Source organism: Aegilops tauschii, chromosome 7 (assembly GCF_002575655.3).
Source record: "Aegilops tauschii subsp. strangulata cultivar AL8/78 chromosome 7, Aet v6.0, whole genome shotgun sequence".
Taxonomy (NCBI): domain Eukaryota; kingdom Viridiplantae; phylum Streptophyta; class Magnoliopsida; order Poales; family Poaceae; genus Aegilops; species Aegilops tauschii.
The window spans coordinates 427,604,054-427,629,276 of record NC_053041.3 but is presented as its reverse complement, the minus strand read 5'-3'; the positions used below and the strand labels follow the sequence as shown (position 1 = coordinate 427,629,276).

The 25,223-nt window shown below is 48.5% G+C and overlaps 1 protein-coding gene across 2 annotated transcripts; it reads right to left on the bottom strand.

Moving 5' to 3' along the window:
• Positions 1-3,745: 3,745 nt before the first annotated feature.
• On the bottom strand, positions 3,746-9,064 carry LOC109762234 (uncharacterized). Of its 2 annotated transcripts, XM_020321055.4 has the most exons (5): positions 8,808-9,064; positions 8,563-8,721; positions 7,325-7,585; positions 5,702-6,337; positions 3,746-4,119 (listed from the first exon to the last, which is right to left on the bottom strand). In XM_020321055.4, exons 1-5 carry the CDS (start codon positions 8,910-8,912, stop codon positions 4,030-4,032), a joined length of 1,251 nt encoding a protein of 416 aa, XP_020176644.1. In that variant the 5' UTR covers positions 8,913-9,064; the 3' UTR covers positions 3,746-4,029. The 2 variants fall into 2 exon arrangements, with proteins under 2 accessions (XP_020176644.1, XP_020176643.1); XM_020321054.4 differs by lacking the exon at positions 3,746-4,119 and having other exon boundaries at positions 5,364-6,337; positions 8,808-9,057.
• Positions 9,065-25,223: the final 16,159 nt, after the last annotated feature.

Below are 25,223 nucleotides of genomic sequence, written 5' to 3'. Positions count from 1 at the left end.
TTTAGTCTTACTGTTATATTACTTTGTAAGGTCTTGTATGAATAATTAATAAAGTGATTGCATGCATCGTCCAAATACAGAGGCCGGGGTCTTCATCCTTTTCTAAAAGAAAAAGGAAAGAAAAAAAAAAGCCAAAAGAAGAAGACGGTCCTCTAACTCTGCTCGTCCGCCTGTTTCCGTGCCCGAAGCGCGATGGCCCTGGTGCGGCAGACCGCACAGACGATCAATATGCGGCATGTCCTTCCGGTCCTCAGGATCTTCCAAAGCTGCAAGAACGAAATGATTTTGTGAACGATGGTAAGTACCAATCTATGTAAGAGTGGAGTCGTGGAGTTTCAAGATTAACGAAGTCATCAAAGAGAACGGTTCGCTGTATAAATAAGACACCAAGTCGTCAAACCTAGAATTCGATCCTAGGGTCACTTCTTCACATAGAAACCACACTTTTAACCATCCAACCAACTGCAACGTTCTACTTGGCACCAGCTCATTTCTCTCCGTGGCCACAGAATCCGGCCAGGAACGTCCATTTTTGCATCTCCCAAAGCTGAAATCACGAGAGGCCGACGTCAAAAAAAAGTCTAGGATTTAGGCACTCCAGATAGCATAATCACAAGCAAGCAGTAGATACAGTAAAACTGTCAGCGACGTGTGAAAGACCAACCAAACGCTGCGCAAGCAGACAAAGCGGCCACTCGAGAGCAGGCAGCTACCCTACTGACTAGTCTCAGCCTCTCCTCGGGCATGCTGGCGGGCGGCCGTAGGCATCAACTGACAGAAAGCTGCAGGCAGCCACTAACTAATCGTCCTTCACCTAATCCCAATCAACAACTCGTTGTTAATGCCCGCTTTCCTGCAGCTTTGCTCTGTCTCTGAACTTTTCGGATGTCTTTGCTCGGTTTGGTTTGGTTTGTTGGCGAGACGTCTGTCGGGCACACATATTTTGCGGTTGGAGGCTGTACGACTAGACGAGACCACTACTGAGTCGCCCTGGTTGTCATGTCGATAGAGTATGCATAGCTTGCACGGGGTGAGTATTAATCAAATTTGTACGTGTGTTCTTTTTCTATGGTTATATATCGGCAAATGAAAGCCACGGCTAACAACCGCGTTCTTGATTTGACTGCGCGCTCGGGCCTTGTTGCGGCTGGTGGATTGGCGACGGGACTCTGGAAGATTTGTCATTTGTGGTGCTTCATGCGAAGTTTCTGCAAGTTATTGTCATGTTCTTGGTTTATTAGGGCACGCCTGATTAAACCATTCGTTTCTGCTAGTTTCTCCGAAGTTTCTGTCTGATTTAAACATGCAGTTGGTGAGTTCAGGGGCTAGTTGTGTGCGGAAGAAAAGGAAAAAAGATATCCAAAAGAAAAGAAAACGAAGAACATGCCAAAAAATTATATATGAAAACTATGCACAAATTAGGTTTGGCCTTAAATCGGCCGATGAAGTGTAAGGGCATCTTCAATACGGACGCAAATAGCTCACAAATATTCGGATCAAATCGTTCGAACACACTTTGCCATTGAACTCAGGCCTATACCACTAAAAAAAACGAGGGGCACATATTTATCCATGGTCCGCGCGTCTGTTTTTTCGCAAACAGGAAGCAACCCAGCGGGCTTTGCGGGAGTCTGGACCTCCATCACGTACGCTTTCCATAAGTGATCCTACTCAAAAACCATCTCGTGTGTCGCGTGAACACTTTTCTCACAAGCGCGACCACTCCAGTTGTCATGCGCCGCATTCATGTCGGTCCAGAGCGGACGCGGCGACTCGGCACGATGTTGGGTATTGAAGGGGCACACCGACTGAAAGTGCCGCTCGCACCATACACACCCGCGTTCAATGCCGGTTCACAGCGATGCGGTCGGATTAGGCGACGCGGCGTGTCTGCATTGAAGCCAACTGCCCATCCGTCCACCTGCCCGGCTTTGAACAGGCACACCGACCAAGAAACCCACCGACCGCGAACGCATTCAAACTGCCGCTTCGCCTGATCGGCATCTGCTATATAAACAGGGCCATGTACAACCCAAAACGCACCACATCCGCTTCTCCTGCCTCCTCGGCCGCCACCTAATGATGACGACCGACAGCGCGCTGTGGAAGCAGCCCTCGTCGGCATAGAAGCATGAGATGACGGCCCTTGCCAACGGCTGGCAGGCCTATCATGCACAGCGCATAGAGGCCGGACTGCCTCCGAGCTCGCCGGGGGGGAGCTCGGACGACGACGACGACCGCATGATGGAGGAGGTGTCCGACGACGAGGCCGAGCCCACGCCGGTTGTTGGCTTCACCATGGCACAGGTGTAGGCGCACTACGAGGTCGTCATGACAAAGGAGGAGTCAACGCAGCCTGCGTCGACGGTCTCCCTGTTCCGCATGCTGCAGGAGCAGCTACGGTACAACCTTCGGCTCCTTGAGCAGCACCAACTCTTGGAAGGACAAGTCGCCAACAAGCAAGTGAACAAGGATGTTGTCGTGACATCCTCCACGAGTGATAGTGGTTGCGCGTCTTGCGGGGAGACTGTCGCCCTGTTTGTGGAGATCGAGGCGGAGGTGGACGTAGAGGCAGTGCAGGCGATCACGGACAAGAACGTTGTTGCCTACATCGACAACTCTATGTCTGTCGCGCCGCTCGTGCAGTTCACCCCTGCCGCCACAATCACGAGGTTGGACGGTCCACATTGATCGTGGACCTCACCTCGACCGGCAACGTCCACATTGCGGAGGACTCCGACTAGGAAGAGTATGAGATGGGACACAGACGTCGAGATGTCTCGGGTCCATGGACGCGCAGGGACTCCGATTTGAGAGCCATTGGACATGCCCATTGTAACCACATCGACCAATTAGTACGTCCACTCATTCCCCGAAACTTCAACCCAATGGGCACTCAAATGTGAGAAGGACTCTGCTTACAAGGAATGCTGGGATAAGTTGAGAAGAAGGCAAAGATACTGGCGACTAGATCCTTGTGGCAGATTGGAAGATACCGATATCTCTATTTCAATTTGTTGCTCCAAAACAAACACTCGTTGGTACCAAAGGTTCGTAGAATTATTATTTTGTTGGCCGAGGAAAAGGTTTGTAGAATAGCAAAAACACAAATCAAGCTCGAAAAAAAGACATAAGAATAGGAAAACGTAGGATCGCAACTGCATGCTAATCTTATAAAATGTTGTTTGTACTCAAGTTTGTTTGATTGCATCACCAGGAAACAAAACTTTCTTTATAGTATGATGAATGGAGAGAAGCTCTAGCACTGACGGCGGATGAAGCAATGGCACTTTCTCTGGCTATGGTAGTGGACTAGTGGCGTTCGCGGAAGCCCTTGCACTGACTACAAAATGCTGTGGCACTATCCTCCGGTCTGGCGGTGCTGAAAGCTCTTGAACCGGAAGCATCTCGCTGTACCACATACTGGCCGAGAGGGCTGGCTGCCCTTACTGTTCAACTATCTATGTGGCTCTTGGGGAGCCTTCCGCACCACCGAGCGGCTAATGGACGTCTATTAAGTTGTGGGGCCTGTGTTGAAGCCGTGCTGGAGTTTCGACAGCCACAATCACTCTGCTAATAGAGAGCCGCAAACACTGCTCGGCACCTGCGGCCACCCCACAGCCAAACAACCAGTAAAACCGTCACCAAGTACGGCGAAACCCAAGGGCAGTTCTCTTCGGCAGCAAAAAGTGCGCAAATAAAGAACCAGCCAAAAGAATCAAAGGGCAGCGCAATGGAGAACACATTTTTGGGTAATGGGAATCACCACAGAGTTTTGATCCAAGGGAACAAACATGCAGTTCACTCCACCGGTCGCTCGGAACACTACCACGAGCCGACTTTGAAACCTCTAGCACAACTACGACGAAGCTAGCATTACAGTACAGTAGATAAACACGCCGTGGTGGCCACAGCATAAGTTAACAGTGCCCACACAAGACGGTGGCCAGATAACAGTTGGAAATTTCAGCGTAGCAGCAGCAGGGCATTGGGCTCACCCGCTCAAGCAAGACCTGAAGCAATTGAAGCTCAAGATAACCTCTGCTTCTTCCTAGCAAGATTCTCGAAAATAGATTTTACATCATCAGATGTAACTGGTTTTGATGGATCAAAGGATTCCTGCTCAAAGTTACAAATAAACACCCATCAGGTAGATGAACAAAAGAAATGAACCATAAATGTGCATAAACTGCACAGCTTAAGAACAAAAGGAAAAGGACATAATTTTGCCATCATGTTGAAATGGAATTGTAGTGAACATAAATCACATGGGCAGATCTGAACAATGAAATGGGATTTTCTTTTAAAATATTAATGGCAATGCAGATATACATATCAAAGAAATTCAAATTCAAATATATTGATCCACATAATTGAGAAAAACTTATATATGCAGAATAAGAAATTAGTGAAACATGCATCAAAATCTGAGACTGCAAATGAGTTATGCAGAACATGTTGGTACTTTCATCCGTGTTGGTGAACCCTGATCCTACACCATGCAGGCATGTGGCAGTGCACTCAGTCCTATGGCCCCAGCAACATTTAGCACCAACCCACGGTGACGTTTTCATGTATTCAGATGACCCATATCCAAGGGAGGTTAGAGGTGTCCCCAATGTTCCATTTCTGCTATAACTGTTATGCATGAAATATCTATCTTTCCAAAACACAATGTTGAAAACCACCCATGTTTGATCATACATGTTGTAATGATATTATTTTTAACAAAAAAGACTAGCCTATTTCCTTGGCAGGTTATTCATATGACTACACATTGGATCCATGCATGGTGCTTACTGCATTGTCTGAAGACACATGATTCTTTGTTCTCTGGGTGCAACCACTTGATGGTAGATCAGACTATTCAACCCATCTGGATGGCAGTCTTAAGTATATGTGGCTGTGGCATAAACTCTACTGTGGTCTTTAACGCCTTTCACAGTGTTTTTCTTGCTTCTTCACTTGTACAGTTCCAATGCTTTGCAATAAAGATGGCTGAGTGCATCAATTGATGCAGAGGCTAGAGGAATTCACTACTTTTCAGAAGAAAATTTGGTAAATGGGGCAGTGCTGCCTAGCCTGATTTTATTTGATAACATGTGCCATGAAGCATATTTGTTGAAGAACAATAATTTTATTTTCATAGATTGACCTGGGCATGTACACTTTAAGATCCTAATTAACACCGCTTAGTGTATAATTCACAGCTCACCATGAGAGAAATTGTGAATAATCTATTCTCCTATATTTAGAACAAGGAGCAGAACTTCTAAGTTTTAAACATGTAATTAGGTATTGATAATAAAGCCATGCCACCATGGTTGCTGCCAGGTTATTTGATTAGGTATTTATTGCAGCACTTACTTTTAATTAACCAGTAACTAGATCATGTTGCTAAATGCTAACAATAACTGACTCTATTATATAGCCAATTGACAATGGTGATTTAAAATCAGAATTTACTGTGACTGATATAAGCTATTGTTATTGTTGTATTGCTAAGAAGCTAGGAGTACTGATGGACTTTGAACTAAGCTGACCTTGAACCCTTTCTCTGTATTAGTATAGTTGTTGGTCTAATTTTGGTGAATAGATAGCACAAGCATGGAGGCACACAAGCTACAGGTATCAGTGCATGTAGAAATAACAAACAACTTACGGACAAGTGACCAACAGACAAATAAGCAGAGAATTTTACCATAAAGGATTGAAACTCATTTTTCATGTCATTGATGCCACTCAGAATCTCTATCTTCTGAACATGGTTAAGTGAATTGATGAAGTTAGCTTCAGCTCCTTCCTGCTGCTCCAACTTCTTCTCCCTTTTCTGCTTCGCTATCTTCTCATATTCCTCAATAGAGTCCTCCTTATCAGTAAGATGTGCAATGCCTCGTTGCGCATAGAAGTTGGTGCATGTCCCACATTTACACAGGGTCTCTCTCCAGCCTTTTGACATGAAAAAGGGCATAGTTTTCTCTGAATCAGCTGATGTTGTATTTATATCCACTCCTATCTTACAGTTGCCACCTGAATTGTCACCCAAAATGGACTTATCTGAAGCTGCAATGTCTTTTGTACAGTTCTCCTCGACAGAGGTATTTTCAATGCTTTGACGGTCTACAGGAGCACCGTTTTCATTTTTCTCAGTGTCAGCATGACCTGAAGAACCTCCTTCCATACCATTTGAATCAGCAGTAACAGCTTCTGATGCAGAACTCTGCTTACTAGAAGCCCAGATCGTATCAGGATAGAGTTTCAAGAAATAACAAACAGGCGAGCATTGATGGCATATGAATTCTTCATACAGTGGCTCCCCTTCCTCATCTCTTGGTATCTGCCATGCAAGGAAGTCATTAAGCACAAACCACCTATGAATAACTGAAATTCCGTAGTACTAATAAACAAAGCAAAAACATGTATTAATTAATAAAGCAGTTTGCAGCACCTGCTAAAGCTAAGTATTAATATGGGCTATATCAATATGTAGACTTAGTTATAGGACTGATAAAGATGAGATGCTCAGTTGCAAGTAACATAACCATTTTATGGGCAATCATACTTCTAGGGAGGAAAGGCAGGTCAACAAGCAAGGCGACACTGAACACGCAAATTCATTTGTTTTCTACTTTGCCTATAAATATTAACATGGGCTATATCAATATGTAGGCTTAGTTACAGGACTGATCCAGAAGAGATGCTCAGTTGCAAGTAACATAACCATTTTAGGGCCAGTTCTTTTATTGGCTCCTAGAATAAGCTGGAATAAGCTGCCCCCTACCCAGCTTATTCTAGAAGCCCAACCAAATTTATTTTTTTAGAAGCCTACTAATTAAGACTTGACAGGTAGGCTTCTACAAAAATATTTTTGGTTGGGCTTCTAGAATAAGCTGAGTAGGGGGCAGCTTATTCTAGGCCCAAAAAAGCCACCAAAAGAACCGGCCCGGGCAATCATACTTCTAGGGGTGGAAAGGCAAGTGGAGAAGCAGGATAACACTGAAGACACAAATTCATTTGTTTTCTACTTTCACCCAGTAAGGAAGGTAATGAGTAACGACAGACCAAGAAAATACTCCCTCCGTCCCACTATATAAGATTGTTTTTTAAGCTATGTTAGCTTGAAAACAATCTTATATATTGTGGGACAGAGGGAGTAGCACATTGGATGCTGATGCTATGTTTCTGAAAATCAAAACCTAGCAGCAGCACTAGAAAACAGTTCTAGGTATATGTCATACAAAATCAGACAAACTTTCATAAGAATCAACACCAGAAGCAGTTAGCACATATGATGCCCTTAAAAAAAGTGTCGAAAGTAGAAAACCTTCTCCAAAGAGTCAAGCCCAATATGATCTTCATGAAACCAGTCCTCACAAATACAGCACTGTATCATTTCAACTTGCTCCTTGGCTTCTGGATCAGGATAGGGCCTACTGCATGTGCAGTAGGAACCCTTGAAGTTCTGATTATAAGAATTTGCTGGATTTTCAGGATCTTTCTCAGGGCTAAGTTTGCAGAGGTGTCCTCCAAACTTTGAGTTGCCACAGTCGCAACGAAAATTTCGCTTCGTCCAAAGTTCAACAACCTATAGAAAAAAAACAAGACGAAATTTCCAGGTATTAGTTGTATGCACAATTACAGATGAGGTTGCAGAAGGTAGTACATAATGCTACATTTCCTAAATTCTATGTATGCAAATGAGAGACGAACTGATTGGGAGAAAAATTCAAAACAAAATTATTACAAGTGATCTCATGAACCATAGCACAACACCATATTTTCTGCTAAAAAATATCATAGCATACTGAAAAGCATGGCATTGCCTGGTCCGATCTAACAGATATTACCATGAACAAGATCCACCCCAAATTTTATATGTATCAACCTCCTGAATAAATTATCTACACCAGCAATAAATATGTGCACAGTTCCAGCCTGGAGAATCTTAAAATTGTGTTGGGCAGAGCTGAGAAGTGGATAAACCCATACAAGTCACTATCTACCGTGGCAATGGTCATTGTAAGATACCAGGAAGGTGCTTAGAAAACTGGGATCCTAGGTTGTCTGACTAGGATACTTTTATTCTAACTATTGTAGGCTCCGTCGGTCAAACTAAACAAAATAAATCTCAAATGCACTGGCAGCCTTGCATGCACTTCATACGCAGCATAAAAACTTCGGTTCTGGCAAAAACTTCACTGCAAGCACACATGACTGCTAGTAAAGCACCGAAAACCATGAACAATCTAGAGAACAGCATTTCACGGCTCAGTGCACTACTTAAAAACGTTTATGTGTTGCTGACGATTCAGGGTACACCGTAAAAAAAAATCTTCCGCCCGAACACAGCGCATCATCAATCGGGAATAACAACACAAAGTTACTCGCAGGAAATCCAGATCCACGTTTCCCCCAAATATCAGTCCTCCCCATTTCGTTCGCTGCTCACTTCGCAGACCGCTATGAACACTAATCCAGCTTCATAGTAGTAGGACTACAGTTCAAGCGAAAAATAAATCTCCATTCAAAGCAAGTGGCATTCGTGAAGATGGAGGGGATCACCTCGTGGCCGTCGTGGCAGGCGAGGCAACAGGCGGTGCAGACCCCGGCGACGCCGTCGGGCACGCAGGTGAGGCAGGAGAAGACGGCCTGGCGCTTGAGGTAGCCGGCGCCGTAGGTGCACTCGTTGCCGTCGTCCCCGCCCAGCACCAAATCCGCCTCCTAGGGTTTGGCAGAGAAAAGGTGAGCACCGCCAGATCGAGCTAAAAAACGGCAGCGGAGGGAGGCGAGAGCGCGTGCGGGGTTACCAGCTCCTCGGCCTCGATACCGTCCATGTACTCGCTGATGGTGACCGTCGGCTCCACCTCGTCCACGAAGGCGGCGTCGGTCCCGTCGCCGGCCATGGCCAACATAGGGTTAGGGTTTCGTGCGAGTCGGAGTAGGGTTGGATTCGCGTGCGTGCGTGCTCGCGCGATTGGGGGTTTGGGGGGGGAGTTTTGGGGAGAGCGGATATGGGAGGGAGGAATGGCGGAGGCGAGATTTTAATGCGTTTCTTTGCCTCAGCGAATCTCCGGGAGAGGTGAGAGGTGACGCGGATGGGGGGAGGGTTTCTGGGTGGGGACGCCGGACGCGGCCTGTTGGGCGCTCCAGTGGCTGAGATGTGGGGTCGGGTTTGGGGTTGGGAGGGTGGGTGCGACATGTCAGTGGGAAGATCGCGCGCGATGGATATTTTTGTTTTGTTTTTTAGACGGCGGGAGGCCTGGCTTTTCGTTTCCCGCCACCGCGGTTGGACGGCCGTGGAGCTGGCCGTCGCAGGAAGGAACGCGAAGAGAATCTGTAGTGACGAAGAAAAACCATGGGCAATGCTGCACTGACCTGCCTTTCCGAGCAATCTTTTTTTTTAAACGAAGACACCAACGACGTCCGGCTTTATAATAAAGCCAACAAAGCAGCAACACAAGGTCTCAAGTAGCAACAGCCATCCAGCTAACAACATTACCTAACCGGTCAAAATACAACTTTGTCCACCCACATAATCAACAGCTCGCAGGCTGGAATATCACTAGTTCTGGGCAAGCAAAAGAAGAGAAAACGAGGAGCAAAGGTTCTCATTCAGGATCATTGACATGACGAGCTTCCACCTGGATGTTACGGATCGTCTCCTTCATGCGTTCTTCGTCACGCGGTTTCCCCAACGGTGTCCAATTCTGAGACCTCCAGGTTCTTGTCAGCAGTGCGAAGCTTGGCGCTCTCGGGTGAGGAAAGGTCTCCAAGCGTGGCCTTGGCCCGCACACTTGGAGCGCGCAGCGCCACAGGCGTCGTCTTGGAGCGCTTTGCTTTTGCACCTGCGCCCACGAACGGCAGCGCCGCGCCCAGATCGCCGTGGTTTGGCTCCACCAACCCAGACACGCTCGCTTTGGTAGCCGGTTTCCTTCCTGCTGTCTTCTTGGGAGGCCTACCCGAGCCACCAGAGTCCCGGCGACCCGAAGAAGGCGTAGGAGCAGAGTCTTCATTTAGCACACAGTCGGCATCCACGCCACCATTGGCCACCGGGGATCGGGTAGCCACAGTTTCCGCGTCTCCGGAGACCACTTCAATCTCCATATGGGCCAGGGATGACGCCCCGAGTTGAGACCCAAGCTCATCAAAAGACCCAGCAAGAGCCCGTGCAAGCGGTGGCAGGCTAACCGCAGTATCCTGAGTCACCAGAGTCAACGTGCCCCCAGTCAGTGCCCCGAGCTTGTCCCAAGTCTCCGTATCAATAGAAGTGTCATGAAGGTTGTCTTCAAGCTCATCCTCTTGGCCCCCCATGACCACATCATTAGGCCCAACAGACCCAAGCGGGCCCTCCGCCTGCTGCTTAGCCAAGCCCTTGCCACCCCCAAGTGTCTTTGAGCCCGCTCCCGCATCCCGCGGTCTACCATCTTTGTCAGATGAAGGGGGAGGTTGTTTGTCAGAGGGGCCAGCACCATTAGTGCCACCCTCACCAGTTCGCTTTGGGAGCCGCTCCACCTCACCTTAATCTGGTAACCTTCGCCATTAAACCACACCTCCACATATCCATTGAGCTTATCCGGCGATTTACACGCCAGCGTCATCCTCACCGGCCCCAACCGGATGAGAGAAAGCTCGTCCACCACGATCGGCCGTCACAGCATCTTCGGTCCTTCCAGGAGTCGCTCTGCACAGCGATGCTTCTTGGGAACGCCGTGTAGCCGGACCCACGTCTCCGGCATGACCAGTGGCACAATCACCTCATGCAGGGATCACGCACCCGCGCAGTGATGTGTTGATGGATAGGAAGAGTTTGCCACTAGTTTTGGCCATGTGCAGCAGGTCGGCCGAGGGAAAAATGACGGAGAAATTGTTGTCCCCCACCTGCGTGATTTGCTAGTCCCAATTGCCGGCCACCATATGCTTGAGAATGCGGAGCGAGAGCCGGCCCAGATCAGCAGAGATAATAGCAGAGTTGTCAGTTTTGAGATCTGATCCACCGTCTGCCTCCTCGTCTTCGCCAAATTGGAGGCAGAAGAAGCCCTCCCCTGAGATGGCGCTGCCCATGATCTGAAGATTCAGGGGCTTGCCACGCGACGGGCAGTTGGCGGACGCGTGCCCCTCCTCCTTGCACAGAACACACAGAGGCTTGTACTTGCACTTGGATTGATAGTGCCCCCAGCGGCCACACTTGAAGCACTCCACATCCGAAGATTCCTCCACCGGGATGGGCGCGTCCGCCGTGCCCTTGGAGGACGCCGGGAGCGCCACCGCCAACGGCTCCTGTAAGTGCATCTAGTGCCACCCCTAGTTGGTTTTGGAGTATTGACGACAAACCTGGTTGAGGGACTAATGTGTTTGTGAGAATTGCAGGATAACACAGGTAGTAGTCCCTCATTGATTCGGTTTACCTACCGGAGATGACCCCTAAAAATGTGTGAAGACATTGAAGACAATGGTGGTATGTGAAGATATTCACAACGAAGATTATGACTCGAGAAGACATTCACGTGAAGACTACGGAGTGCGAAGACATAGTTGTTTCGTAGTTTCATTTTCTTCTTTGTTGAGTCATAGGAACCACCGTACTATTAACTGGGGTCCAAGTAAACAAAGTCAGAGTGACTGAAGTGATGCTCAACCAAATCCTAAGTCTTCGAGCGAAGACTATGAGAGCAAATCTTATCTAGAGCTGGATGAGTCAGCTTTACTTGTAGCCCAAGTTAAGCTGCCGCGTGTGTTTGAAATCTGACCGTTGGAACACGTGTCAGTCCCTTAGTGACCCAGGGTCATTTCGGACAAATTAGGTCGGGTTGCCTAGTGGCTATAAATAGCCCACCCCCTACACCATAAATTGGCGGTTGCTCAGAGTTGGTGCACGGCTTTTGTCGTTTGAGAGCAACCCACCTCCGAAGCTTTGAGAGAAAAATCCTTGCGAGGACAAAGCCCAAAACACCCAGAGCCAATGAGTGTTAGGCATCACTGAAGTCTTTCTGTCTGCGTGACCTAAAGACTTGTTACACTTGAGTACTGTGAATCCTCCAGCCGGTTAGGCGTCACATTCTGAGCATCCAAGAGTCATTGTGGATTGCCAGTGAACGAAGTCTGTGAAGGTTTGGGAGTCTACCTTGAAGACTTACCAGAGTGATTGGGCGAGAACTAAGTGTCCTTAGCTCAAGGGGAATAAGGTGAAGACACGGTCTTCTGAGTTGAATCTCAGCCTCCCCAACTAGACGTACAGTTGTCACAGCAACTGGAACTGGTCCAACAAATCCATTGTCTTCAGCAAGCAACTGGTTTCTATCTCTTCCTTCACTTATTTACAGTTTGTCTTCGTGAAGTCTTTTGCTTGCTTGTCTTATCTGTTTGGCTTCACTGTGTGACGACTATTGTTGTTTGGCTTCATACTATCTTCCATCTTGATCCATACTACCTAGCTGCTAATAGTCTTCGTGCTTCAGCTTCATTACTTGCTTGACTATGGCTTGTCTAGTGTAGTCTACCTTCCGCTGCATGTCAATAGGTTTATTTCTATCATTTTTCTTCGAAACTCCCACGTTTAGAAGACTTTCATACAAATCGCCTATTCACCCCCCTCTAGTCGATAACTAGCACTTTCAATTGGTATCAGAGCAAGGTACTCCCTTGTTCCGTGTGATTCGGTTTAATCACCTGGAGTTTTAGCTATGTCGACTGCAGGGATAATCAAAGTCTCCGGTGCGTGCCCTGTCTTCGATGGCACTGATTATCCCTACTGGAAGAATAAGATGCGCATGCATCTTGAAGCCATTGATGTCGATCTATGGTATGTCGTCAAGAACGGCGTTCCCAAAACTGGTGAAGGTGTCACCCCTGCTGATGTCAAGAAGTTCGTTCAACTGGATTCTACTGCCAAGAACATCATCTGTGGTCATCTGACCAAAGGACAGTATGGCCGTGTGAGTGCTCTGGAAACGTCGAAGCTAGTCTGGGACTGGCTCTCCAAGGTCAACGAAGGCGTCTCAACCCAGAGAGATCAAAGGATCAGTGTACTTCGCAACCTCTTCAACCGCTTCAAGAGAAATGACAATGAGAATGTCCAGCTCACATTTGATCGCCTCACTGATATCACAAATGAGCTTCATGCTCTCGGCGCCACTGAGATCACCAAGCATGAAATCGTCAAGACACTCCTGAGATCACTTGACAGCTCATTTGACACCCTAGCCCTCATGATTCAAGAACGCCCTGACTTCAAGATACTCGATCCGTCTGACATACTTGAGAGGCTCAACACACATGAGTTTCAGCTATCTGAGAAAAGAGACATCTATTGTGACGCCCCTGATTCAATCGTACACTAATCATACACGCAAGCGTGTACGATCAAGATCATGGACTCACGGGAAGATATCACAACACAACTCTAAAAATAAAATAAGTCATACAAGCATCATAATACAAGCCAGGGGCCTCGAGGGCTCGAATACAAGTGCTCGATCATAGACGAGTCAGCGGAAGCAACAATATCTGAGTACAGACATAAGTTAAACAAGTTGCCATAAGATGGCTAGCACAAACTAGGATACAGATCGAAAGAGGCGCAGGCCTCCTGCCTGGGATCCTCCTAAACTACTTCTGGCCGTCGTCAGCGGCCTGCACGTAGTAGTAGGCACCTCCGGTGTAGTAGGAGCCGTCGTCGACGGTGGCGTCTGGCTCCTGGAGTCCAGCATCTGGTTGCGACAACCAGGAAGAAAGGAAAAGGGGAAAAGGGGGAGCAAGGCAACCGTGAGTACTCATCCAAAGTACTCGCAAGCAAGGATCTACACTACATATGCATGGGTATATGTGTAAAGGGGCCATATCGGTGGACTGAACTGCAGAATGCCAGAATAAGAGAGGGATAGCTAATCCTATCGAAGACTACGCTTCTGGCAGCCTCCATCTTGCAGCATGTAGAAGAGAGTAGATGGTAAGTTCACCAAGTATCATCGCATAGCATAATCCTACCCGACGATCCTCTCCTCGTCGACCTGTGAGAGAGCGATCACCGGGTTGTATTTGGCACTTGGAAGGGTGTGTTTTATTAAGTATCTGATTCTAGTTGTCATAAGGTCAAGGTACAACTTCGGGTCATCCTTTTACCGAGGGACACGGCTATTCGAATAGATAAACTTCCCTGCAGGGGTGCACCACATTACCCAACACGCTCGATCCCATTTGGCCAGACACACTTTCCTGGGTCATGCCCGGCCTCGGAAGATCAACACGTCGCAGCCCCACCCAGGCACAACAGAGAGGTCAGCACGTCGGTCTAAATCCTATGCGTGCAGGGGTCTGGGCCCATCGCCAATTGCACACCTGCACGTTGCGAACGCGGCCGGTGAGCAAACCTAGCAACCTCCATTTCAAAGGAAGTTGCGTTACGCGGTTCAACCCGGCGCGCGCCGCTCAGTCGCTGATGTCACGAAGGCTTCGGCTGATACCACGACGTCGAGTGCCCATAACTGTTCCCGCGTAGTTGGTTAGTGTGTATAGGCCAGTGGCCAGACTCAGATCAAATACCAAGATCTCGTTAAGCGTGTTATTATGAAGTAACCACGAACGCCGACCAGGGCCAGGCCCACCTCTCGCCTAGGTGGTCTCAACCTGCCCTATCGCTCCGCCACAAAGTAACAGTCGGGGGCCGTCGGGAACCCAGTCCCACCTCTACCGGGATGGAGCCACCTGTCCTTTCAGCCCCCTCATCGGAACCAATTGCGAGTACTCTACGAGCCGACCCGACTTTAGTCACCACATGTATCATATAGTATGTATGTAAGTATATACCCGTGATCACCTCCCGAGTGATCACGGCCCGGTAGTATAACATGGCAGACGGATAAGAATGTAGGGCCACTGATGGAAAACTAGCATCCTATACTAAGCAATTAGGATTGCAGATAAGGGTAACAACTGTAGCAACAATGACAGGCTATGCAGCAGAATAGGATTAACCGAAAGCAGTAACATGCTACACTACTCTAATGCAAGCAGTAAAGAGAAGGAATAGGCGATATCTGGTGATCAAGGGGGGGGCTTGCCTGGAAGCTCAGCCGAGAAGGAGGGGTCGTCAGCACCGTAGTCGTACTGGGTAGCAGCGGCGTCGGTCTCGGTGTCTAACGAGAGAAGAGGGGAAAGAAACAATAAATATAATGCAAACATAAGCATGACGGTGCATGACAAGACAATGCGCAGTGCTAGGTGTGCCCTAACGCCGTAGGAGGTGATACCGACGAAGGGGGGAAACATCCGGGAAAGTATCCCCGGTGTTTCGCGTTTTCGGACAGACGAACCGAAGGGGGAAAGTTGCATGTTCGCTATGCTAGGGATGTGTGGCGGACAAACGGGCTGCGCATCCAGATTCGTCTCGTCGTTTTGAGCAACTTTCATGTACAAAGTATTTTCATCCGAGCTACGGATTATTTTATATTAATTTTTAAAGATTTAAAACATTTTTAGGATTTATTTAATTATTTTAAACCAACATTATCCAGAATAGCGTATGATGGCGTCATCATGATGTCAGCATGACGTCAGCAGTCAACAGAACATTGACTGGGTCAAACTAACGTGTGGGTCCCAACTGTCATTGACTGATTAATTTAACTAACAGTTAATTAGGTTAATTAGTGATTAGATTAATCTAATTATGATTAACTAAATTAATTAATTTAGTTAATTAATTAATTAAATTTATTATTATTATTTTAAATCTTTTTTTGTACGTTCTGGGGGCTGGGCCCCACGTGTCTGTGGCCAGGGAAGGCCTATCGGGCGCGAGCGCTGGGCTAACCGGGGCGAAGCCCCAGTGGTGCACGCGCATGCGCCGGGCGCCGGAGCGCGCGGCCAGGGGGAAGCAGCGGGCGGCGCTGGAGGGCTGCGGGCGCGCGAGAACGCTGGGGGCAGCGCCGCGAGCGGGAGGGGGGACTGCGGGCATGTGGCCGGCAAGGCCACCGCAGCGCCGGCGAGGCGGGGCCACGCGCGCGGCGAGCGGGCGGTAGAGGCGACGGGGCGCGGCCATGCGCGAGCGCGAGTGAGGCGCGTGCGGGGTGAGGTCTAGTGCGGGCGCGCGCGGGCGAGTAGCGGCGAGGACGCCGGTGCGCGAGAGGCGGCGGCCGCGCGCGGAAACGGCGGTCGCGGGGTAGGGGCTCGCGCGCGGGTTGCAGCGAGGGGTGGCGAGGGCACGGGGCGGCTGGCAACAGCTGCGGAGCCGGAGCATGCGGCAGCGGGTGGCGCGGCGGATGCAACAGCAAGGCGCAGTAGCAGCAGCGCGCATCCGGGGCCGCAGGGGGAGCGAGCGACGGCAGCGGGGCGCGCCACGGGCGCGTCGAGGAGCGGGCGTGCGCGAGCGGGCGCGGCTACAGGCGCGGTGCGCGCGCCGACAGAGGCGGCGTCGGGCGCGGGGTGCCGTTGCGAGCAGGGGAGGAGGAGGAGAAGACGGGGCCTCACCACGGGCCATGGGGTCTAGGCAGTGGGGGTTGAGGAGGAGGATGGAGACGGCGCGACGAAGGGATGCAGTCCGGCGGGGGAGGGCTCCGGCGACGGCGGAGTGGTCCAGCGAGTCGAGGAGGCCCTCGAGCGGCAGCGGACGGGGTGCGGTCGTCGGGGTCGTCGCCCCGATCCAGATCGGATGGGGAGGGGGGAAGCGAGAGGGAGTGGGGGAAGTGGGGGGCTACGGGTTAGGGTTTCGGGAGGGAGTGGGGATAAGGGAGTGGGGTGGGCTTGGCCGGTTGGGCCTTTGCCCAGTTGGGCCAGTGGCCTGCTGGGGCGGAGCCCAGTGGGGGGGGGTGTGCTTTCTTTTCCTTTCTTTTCGTTTTGTTTTCTTCTTTTGTTCTTTTTCTTTTATTTATTTTCCTTTCCATTTTAATTCACTTTAAAATATTTAGGCATCCTGTAAAAGTGTGGTACCTTCACCTTAAATACCTAGGAATTATTTGGCACACTCCGAACATTTTAGTTTTGATGTTTGAAAACTTTTATCGTTTGCCATATTTTGAATTTGATTTTTGAACCGGTTTTGAACTAATGCGAGATTAGCAACAGTAACGGAGGTGACGTGGCATCATTAGCAGAGGTTCACTGTAGCTTAATTACCCGGGCGTCACAATTCTCCCCCACTACAAGAAATCTCGTTCCGAGATTTAAGAGGTGGAAAACGGGGGAAAGGACTGGTTACGAAATTCTAACGAATCTTCTTGGTCTTGGTTGCTCTTCTCGAAGAGGTCAATCCATAGCGTTGATCTCTCCATTCCTATGCATCAGTGCATCATGATGAAGTTGTCGTTCTTCCTTCGGGATCTTCACCGTACTTACGAAAGGATAAGAGGGGAAAAACTCTATAAGGACGGATTCTAACAAAATTGAGCATCGGACGGTTAACTCAGGGGAAGAAGCATAAGTATCTCTCGAATTGAAACTTAAGAAGATATCGAGAGCAAAGTAAGAAGGTACCATGAGAAGTTTCAAACGGATAGGCAATCGTTCGATGTCTGAAACAAAGTGCGATGGGGGTCCAGAGCAACAAGATTAAGTATTGTGTCTGTTACCAGAATAGATCACTAGGAAGGTGGCCCGTGAATTACATACAAGGCCACCCGCGAGGAATAACTTGGGAAACCGGGGGTGTGCAGGAGAGTCAGGTTTCGACTGTGGAACTGTGGGTTATGGGCCCACCATGTGGGTTAAAAGTAGGAAGGCGATGACATCTTACACGATCAGGTAAGCAAGGCATGTCAGAGGATAGCCTATCAGTTATGTGGACAACAACATCGATACCAAGGGCGAGGGACAAAGAGAACCATTTTCCTGCTCGTTGAACGAGGCAGACCAATAGGCAAAGTTCTCGTCCATCGGTGGTTACCGGAAGGTCATCAACAAAAGGAACAGGGTCTTACTGACACGGTTGTACACCAAGGTGTTTACATAAGCAGAAGAATAATACTGCTTAGATCATATAGATCACCGGAAAGGTTAAACAAAACAATGGAAAGGAAAAGGTGATCTTCATATTAAACAGAACAATGGAAAGGAAAACGTGTTTAAACACAAATTTCAGGGGTATATCCTTCCCAAGGACAAACAGAGCATTATATCCATGACAGGATATAACGTAGAAAACCCTTTAGGAAAGGGGAGAGAAATTTCATGACATTACCCATACAACGTGTTTGGATAATTGATAAAGAGAATTTAGCATTGTGCTTCAAATGCTCTTATTGATGATCGGAGTAGCACAGACATGCTTTGAGATAGCATTGACTTGGTCATCAAGTAAGGGTCAGAATTTGGATGCACAAAGGATCCGTCAGGAACAAATTATAGAATAAGTCTTACGATTTCCTCATGGAAGAATCACTAACCTTGCTAAAAAGGAGGAACTATAACAATAGGTCCTCCGGCCAGGTGTGCTAGGCATGACATCACCTTACCGGGTCATATAAGGACCAATGTTATGACTCTTGAAAATATGTTCCAACCATCATATCTGACCGAGATTCAGATCTGGTTGGTGTCAGGACACCTCAGACTCAGCCTGCCTGAGAAGAAGAGGTGCGACACAATTGATGAGATGACATTGTAAGATCCTCAGAAATTATCTATGGAAGCGAGTTCCGAAACAAGAGTTCATCATTAAACCAAGGATAGGATGAGAGGGTGGCTGATGAACTAAACGACAATTCATCGAGATTTCCAAAAGATGGATTTCCACAATCATGTGAACAAAGAGATAACATTTGTCAGATCAAATGATATAAGGAGATATGCTGGAGGAAAACATATCCAATTTAAACATTGGTTGAAAGGTGCACCCGAAATATGGGCTTAGGTAGCATGACCGATGTTATAATGGTGATTCGATAACCAATGGTCTAAGAATGAAATGTCGACCATTAACTTCAAAGCAGTAGAGTTGCTAGAAGGAAAGAATCCAAATAACACCGTTCACTTGTTGGAATCAACACGGGGACCAAGAAAGAATGGTGATGATGAGAAGTATCACTATACCAAGAATTCTTAAGAGGTGGAGCAATCCTCATGACATTCTTGACATAAAAGATGGTAATACTCCAAGGTAAAGAAGAACAAATGCTGGATAGCAAGGAACTCAAGGTATAACATAGAACATGAACAAGTTTGTGTTGGAGGGAAGGCAATAAAGTGGTCGATGACAACACAAATCATCGAGGGCAAGGATGGTATTTCTCATCATGAATTCAATTGATATCTTGGAAGTGCTTCGAATGCTGATGATGATCATGACACATTTGTCAAGGGATTTCATGAAGATGTAATCGATCGGCGATGACATCAAGTTAAAGGAATGATGAAGCGAAAGGTTATTGGAACCATGGGTATGACACAAACTCGAAATCAAGTTTGCTGTTCAAGGAGAAATGATATGACAAGGAAGATCGACGTAAGATTAGCTCACCGTCTAAATTTGTGCTCCGGAAAGAAGGACCAGGTAACACAATTAAAATTAGCACAATCATGAAGTAACCGATCGTGCTAGGAGTGACATGATGGAGTATTAAACGTCTCAACAACAAAGTACTAGGAGTATTGAATCACAGTGTTGATTCGATTCACTAATCGGTGTTCTCGGTTGACGACAACCCAGAACCCGTGGAGTGACTATGACGGGGAAAGCTACTACTTCATCAGAAATTCATAACATGTAGTGCAATGGGGGTGATATCCTCGAGATACTAGGGGTAATACTCGAAGGTAGAACAAAATAGAGGTTGGGCAAGCGTACTGATCTGCAGATGGCAAGTACTTTAATTTGTCCGAGAAATAGAATCAAAGGAGAACAATCATGGTCGAAACCACGGTTGCAAAGGATCAAATCACTGATACCACATGATATTTATCAAGGAAATAGTTATTATTACAAGAAGCTTCCATGATAGGATCTACATCGTGTCCATGGGCATGAACACAAAGTTCAAGGTCGACTCCCACTTCTCTAATGCATAACCTTTCACTCACTTCTCGCCTACGATGAAGTTGTAGTGCTGAAATTTTATCTGGCATAACACCGTTAGAGTATGACCCGTAGAAGCTTCCGGGTTTACACAGATCAGAAAAGGCATATCTTCAACCCATCGGGGCATCTTAGAAACATATACCACAACTTCAGGAGTAATTTATACAAGCTCAAAAGCAGAGCATGGTTGAGAAAGCAGAGGATACAATTTACCAAAGGCATTATGTATCCGAGGGAAGGCTCACAAGGTTATTGAATATGAAGGACACTGTCGGATAATAATCCAACAAGGGGCTTGTGGTCTACAACGGAGCTGTTGCGAGTATCAGCACTCTATCAGAGGAAGAAGGAACGAAAGGCATCAAATTATAGAAACAACTGACTAATTCAAAGACCAAATGCAAAGTAATTATCATTTCCAAATCAAGGGATCAGAAGCCAACGGTCTGATTAAGAATGGATAAGTTGAATAGACTTAGGGGTACAATCGACGGCAATTTGATGGGTCGATAACCAGCTCATGTTCAAAATGACATCTGAGCTGGAAAGATAATTTAAAAGGATCAACCGATGATTGCGTGCATTCACACATATTGAATCAACAAACTCAAAATGATAGTGACAAAGAATGTCAACGGAGATTACTAGAAATATTGGAATTAACCATAATGCTGGAAGGCAAGAAATTCAGGATCAATAGGCTACTGAGGATTTTCAGAAGATCAATTATGTTTTTTTAAGAACTTTGTGAAACACACGAACAACTAGAAATGAACAAATCCTCGGTAAAAGTGAGGAATTATTCGTAGGGGTATTCATGCAGCAAAGATCTGCAATGCAGTAAGCTCAAAGGATTCTCGGAACAATCGGAGAGTAGTTCAGGGCATCTTGTAATAACAAGATCAATGGGATTGAATGTAAGAAAGGCAGGTGTATGCAGTTATCAATAAGGATATTTCAATGGTAGGGAATTTGCAAAGGCGGTGGGTACAAGTGTATCGGAAGAACATCGTAGAGTAACCTCGGAATCTTCTGGTGCAGCAGACGATCATCGGTAACAAGGTGCTCTCCGGGTGAAAGTGATCACGATATCCTAATGTTAGGTTTAGCAAAATTCATTTAACCCGAATAGAAGAGAGATCAGAGTCCCAGAGTATAGACGAGGAATAAAAGATCCTAATACCACTCAATGGCGACGTGGGCCCATGGGCCGCAAGCCAAATTAGCAAAACAATTTTCATCGACTAGACTCAACTTCGGCCAAGGAGTGTGGAAGGGGGATTCCTACAGGCAGTCGGCTCTGATACCAACTTGTGATGCCCCCGATTCAATCATACACTAATCATACACGCAAACGTGTACGATCAAGATCAGGGACTCACGGGAAGATATCACAACACAACTCTAAAAATAAAATAAGTCATACAAGCATCATAATACAAGCCAGGGGCCTCGAGGGCTCGAATACAAGTGCTCGATCATAGATTAGTCAGCGGAAGCAACAATATCTGAGTATAGACATAAGTTAAACAAGTTGCCATAAGATGGCTAGCACAAACTGGGATACAGATCGAAAGAGGCGCAGGCCTCCTGCCTGGGATCCTCCTAAACTACTTCTGGTCGTCGTCAGCGGCCTGCACGTAGTAGTAGGCACCTTCGGTGTAGTAGGAGTCGTCGATGGTGGCGTCTGGCTCTTGGACTCCAGCATCTGGTTGGGACAACCAGGAAGAAAGGAAAAGGGGAAAAGGGGGAGCAAGGCAACCGTGAGTATTCATCCAAAGTACTCGCAAGCAAGGATCTACACTACATATGCATGGATATATGTGTAAAGGGGCCATATCGGTGGACCAAACTGCAGAATGCCAGACTAAGAGGGGGATAGCTAATCCTATCGAAGACTACGCTTCTGGCAGCCTCCATCTTGCAGCATGTAGAAGAGAGTAGATGGTAAGTTCACCAAGTATCATCGCATAGCATAATCCTACCCGACGATCCTCTCCTCGTCGACCTGTGAGAGAGCGATCACCGGGTTGTATCTGGCACTTGGAAGGGTGTGTTTTATTAAGTATCCGGTTCTAGTTGTCATAAGGTCAAGGTACAACTCCGGGTCATCCTTTTACCGAGGGACACGGCTATTCGAATAGATAAACTTCCCTGCAGGGGTGCACCACATTACCCAACACGCTCGATCCCATTTGGCCGGACACACTTTCCTGGGTCATGCCCGGCCTTGGAAGATCAACACGTCGCAACCCCACCCAGGCACAACAGAGAGGTCAGCACGCTGGTCTAAATCCTATGCGTGCAGGGGTCTGGGCCCATCGCCCATTGCACACCTGCATGTTGCGAACGCGGCCGGTGAGCAGACCTAGCAACCTCCATTTCAAAGGAAGTTGTGTTACGCGGTCCAACCTGGCGCGCGCCGCTCAGTCGCTGACGTCACGAAGGCTTCGGCTGATATCACGATGTCGAGTGCCCATAACTGTTCCCGCGTAGTTGGTTAGTGCGTATAGGCCAGTGGCCAGACTCAGATCAAATACCAAGATCTCGTTAAGCGTGTTATTATGAAGTAACCACGAACGCCGACCAGGGCCAGGCCCACCTCTCGCCTAGGTGGTCTCAACCTGCCCTGTCGCTCCGCCACAAAGTAACAGTCGGGGCCGTCAGGAACCCAGGCCCACCTCTACCGGGATGGAGCCACCTGTCCTTTCAGCCCCCTCATCGGAACCAATTGCGAGTACTCTACGAGCCGACCCGACTTTAGTCACCACATGTATCAAATAGTATGTATGTAAGTATATACATGTGATCACCTCCCGAGTGATCACGGCCCGGTAGTATAGCATGGCAGACAGACAAGAATGTAGGGCCACTGATGGAAAACTAGCATCCTATACTAAGCAATTAGGATTGCAGGTAAGGGTAACAACTGTAGCAACAATGACAGGCTATGCAGCAGAATAGGATTAACCGAAAGCAGTAACATGCTACACTACTCTAATGCAAGCAGTAGAGAGAAGGAATAGGCAATATCTGGTGATCAAGGGGGGGCTTGCCTGGAAGCTCAGCCGAGAAGGAGGGGTCGTCAACACCGTAGTCGTACTAGGTAGCAGCGGCGTCGGTCTCGGTGTCTAACGAGACAAGAGGGGAAAGAAACAATAAATATAATGCAAACATAAGCATGACGGTGCATGACTAGACAATGCGCGGTGCTAGGTGTGCCCTAGTGCCGTAGGTGATGATACCGACGAAGGGGGAAACATACGGGAAAGTATCCCCGGTGTTTCACGTTTTCGGACAGATGAACCAAAGGGGGAAAGTTGCCTGTTCGCTATGCTAGGGATGCGTGGTGGACAAACGGGCTGCGATCTGGATTCGTCTCGTCGTTTTGAGCAACTTTCATGTACAGAGTATTTTCATCCGAGCTACGGATTATTTTATATTAATTTTTAAAGATTTAAAACATTTTAGGATTTATTTAATTATTTTAAACCAACATTATCCAGAATAGTGTATGATGACGTCATCATGATGTCAGCATGACGTCAGCAGTCAACAGAACGTTGACTGGGTCAAACTGATGTGTGGGTCCCAACTGTCATTGACTGATTAATTTAACTAACAGTTAATTAGGTTAATTAGTGATTAGATTAATTTAATTATGATTAACTAAATTAATTAATTTAGTCAATTAATTAATTAATTAATTAAATGTATTATTATTATTATAAATCTTTTTTTATACGTTTTGGGGGCTAGGCCCCATGTGTCTGTGGCTAGGGAAGGCCTATCGGGCGCGGGCGCTAGGCTAACCGGGGCGAAGCCCGAGTGGTGCAGGCGCATGCGCCGGGCGCCGGAGCGCGCGGCTAGGGGGAAGCAGTGGGCGGCGCCGGCGAAGGGCGGCGCCGCCAGAGGGCTGCGGGCGCGCGGGAGCGCTGGGGGCAGCGCCGCGAGCGGGAGGGGGGACTACGGGCGTGTGGGCCGGCAAGGCCACCGCAGCGCCGGCGAGGCGGGGTCACGCGCGCGGCGATCGGGCGGCAGAGGCGACGGGGCACGGCCACGTGCAAGCGCGAGTGAGGCGCGTGCGGGGCGAGGTCTAGTGCGGGCGCGCGCGGGCGAGTAGCGGCGAGGACGCGGGTGCGCGAGAGGCGGCGGCCACGCGCGGAAACGACGGTCTCGGGGCAGGGGCTCGCGCGCGGGGCAGGGGCTCGCGCGCGGGTTGCAGCGAGAGCACGGGGTGGCCGGCAACAGCGGCGGAGCCAGAGCCGGAGCGTGCGGCAGCGGGTGGCGCGGCGGATGCAGCAGCGAGGCGCAGTAGCAGCAACGCGCATCCGGGGCCGCAGGGGGAGCGAGCGACGGCAGCAGGGCGCGCCACAGGCACCTCGAGGAGCGGGCGTGCGCGAGCGGGCGCGGCTACAGGCGCGGTGCGCGCGCCGACAGAGGCGACATCGGGCGCGGGGTGCCGTTGCGAGCAGGGGAGGAGGAGGAGAAGCCGGGGCCTCACCACGGGCCATGGGGTCTATGCAGTGGGGGTTGAGGAGGAGGATGGAGACGGCGCGACGCAGGGGATGCAGTCCGGCGGGGGAGGGCTCCGGCGACGGCGGAGCAGTCCGGCGAGTCGAGGAGGCCCTCGAGCGGCAGCGGACGGGGCGCGGTCGTCGGGGTCGTCGCCCCGATCCAGATCGGATCGGGAGGGGGGAAGCGAGAGGGACTGGGGGAAGTGGGGGCGACGAGTTAGGGTTTCGGGAGGGAGTGGGGATAAGGGAGTGGGGGTGGGCTTGGCCGGTTGGGCCTTTGCCCAGTTGGGCCGGAGCCCAGTGGGGGGTGCTTTCTTTTCCTTTCTTTTTGTTTTGTTTTCTTCTTTTGTTCCTTTTCTTTTATTTATTTTCCTTTCTGTTTTAATTCACTTTAAAATATTTAGGCATCCTGTAAAAGTGTGGTACCTTCACCTTAAATACCTAGGAATTATTTGGGACACTCCGAACATTTTAGTTTTGATGTTTGAAAACTTTTATCGTTTGCCATATTTTGAATTTGATTTTTGAACCGGTTTCGAACTAACGCAAGATTAGCAACAGTAACGGAGGTGACGTGGCATCATTAGCAGAGGTTCACTGTAGCTTAATTACTCGGGCGTCACATCTATGGTCCCAACTATGGCCGAACTCGCGCTTTGAAGGCAAAGGTTGTTTCCTCATCTGAAGAAGAATCTGACTAC

What these genes read in the sequence shown, in the direction of transcription:
- LOC109762234 (XM_020321054.4), bottom strand. Translation starts at nt 8,912, where the DNA reads ATGTTGGCCATGGCCGGCGACGGGACCGACGCCGCCTTCGTGGACGAG. An exon ending in GTATCGAGGCCGAGGAGCTG is followed by an intron (nt 8,722 to 8,807) that starts GTAACCCCGCAC and finishes GCCAAACCCTAG; the next exon opens with GAGGCGGATTTGGTGCTGGG. An exon ending in GGCTTGACTCTTTGGAGAAG is followed by an intron (nt 6,338 to 7,324) that starts GTTTTCTACTTT and finishes CTTGCATGGCAG; the next exon opens with ATACCAAGAGATGAGGAAGG.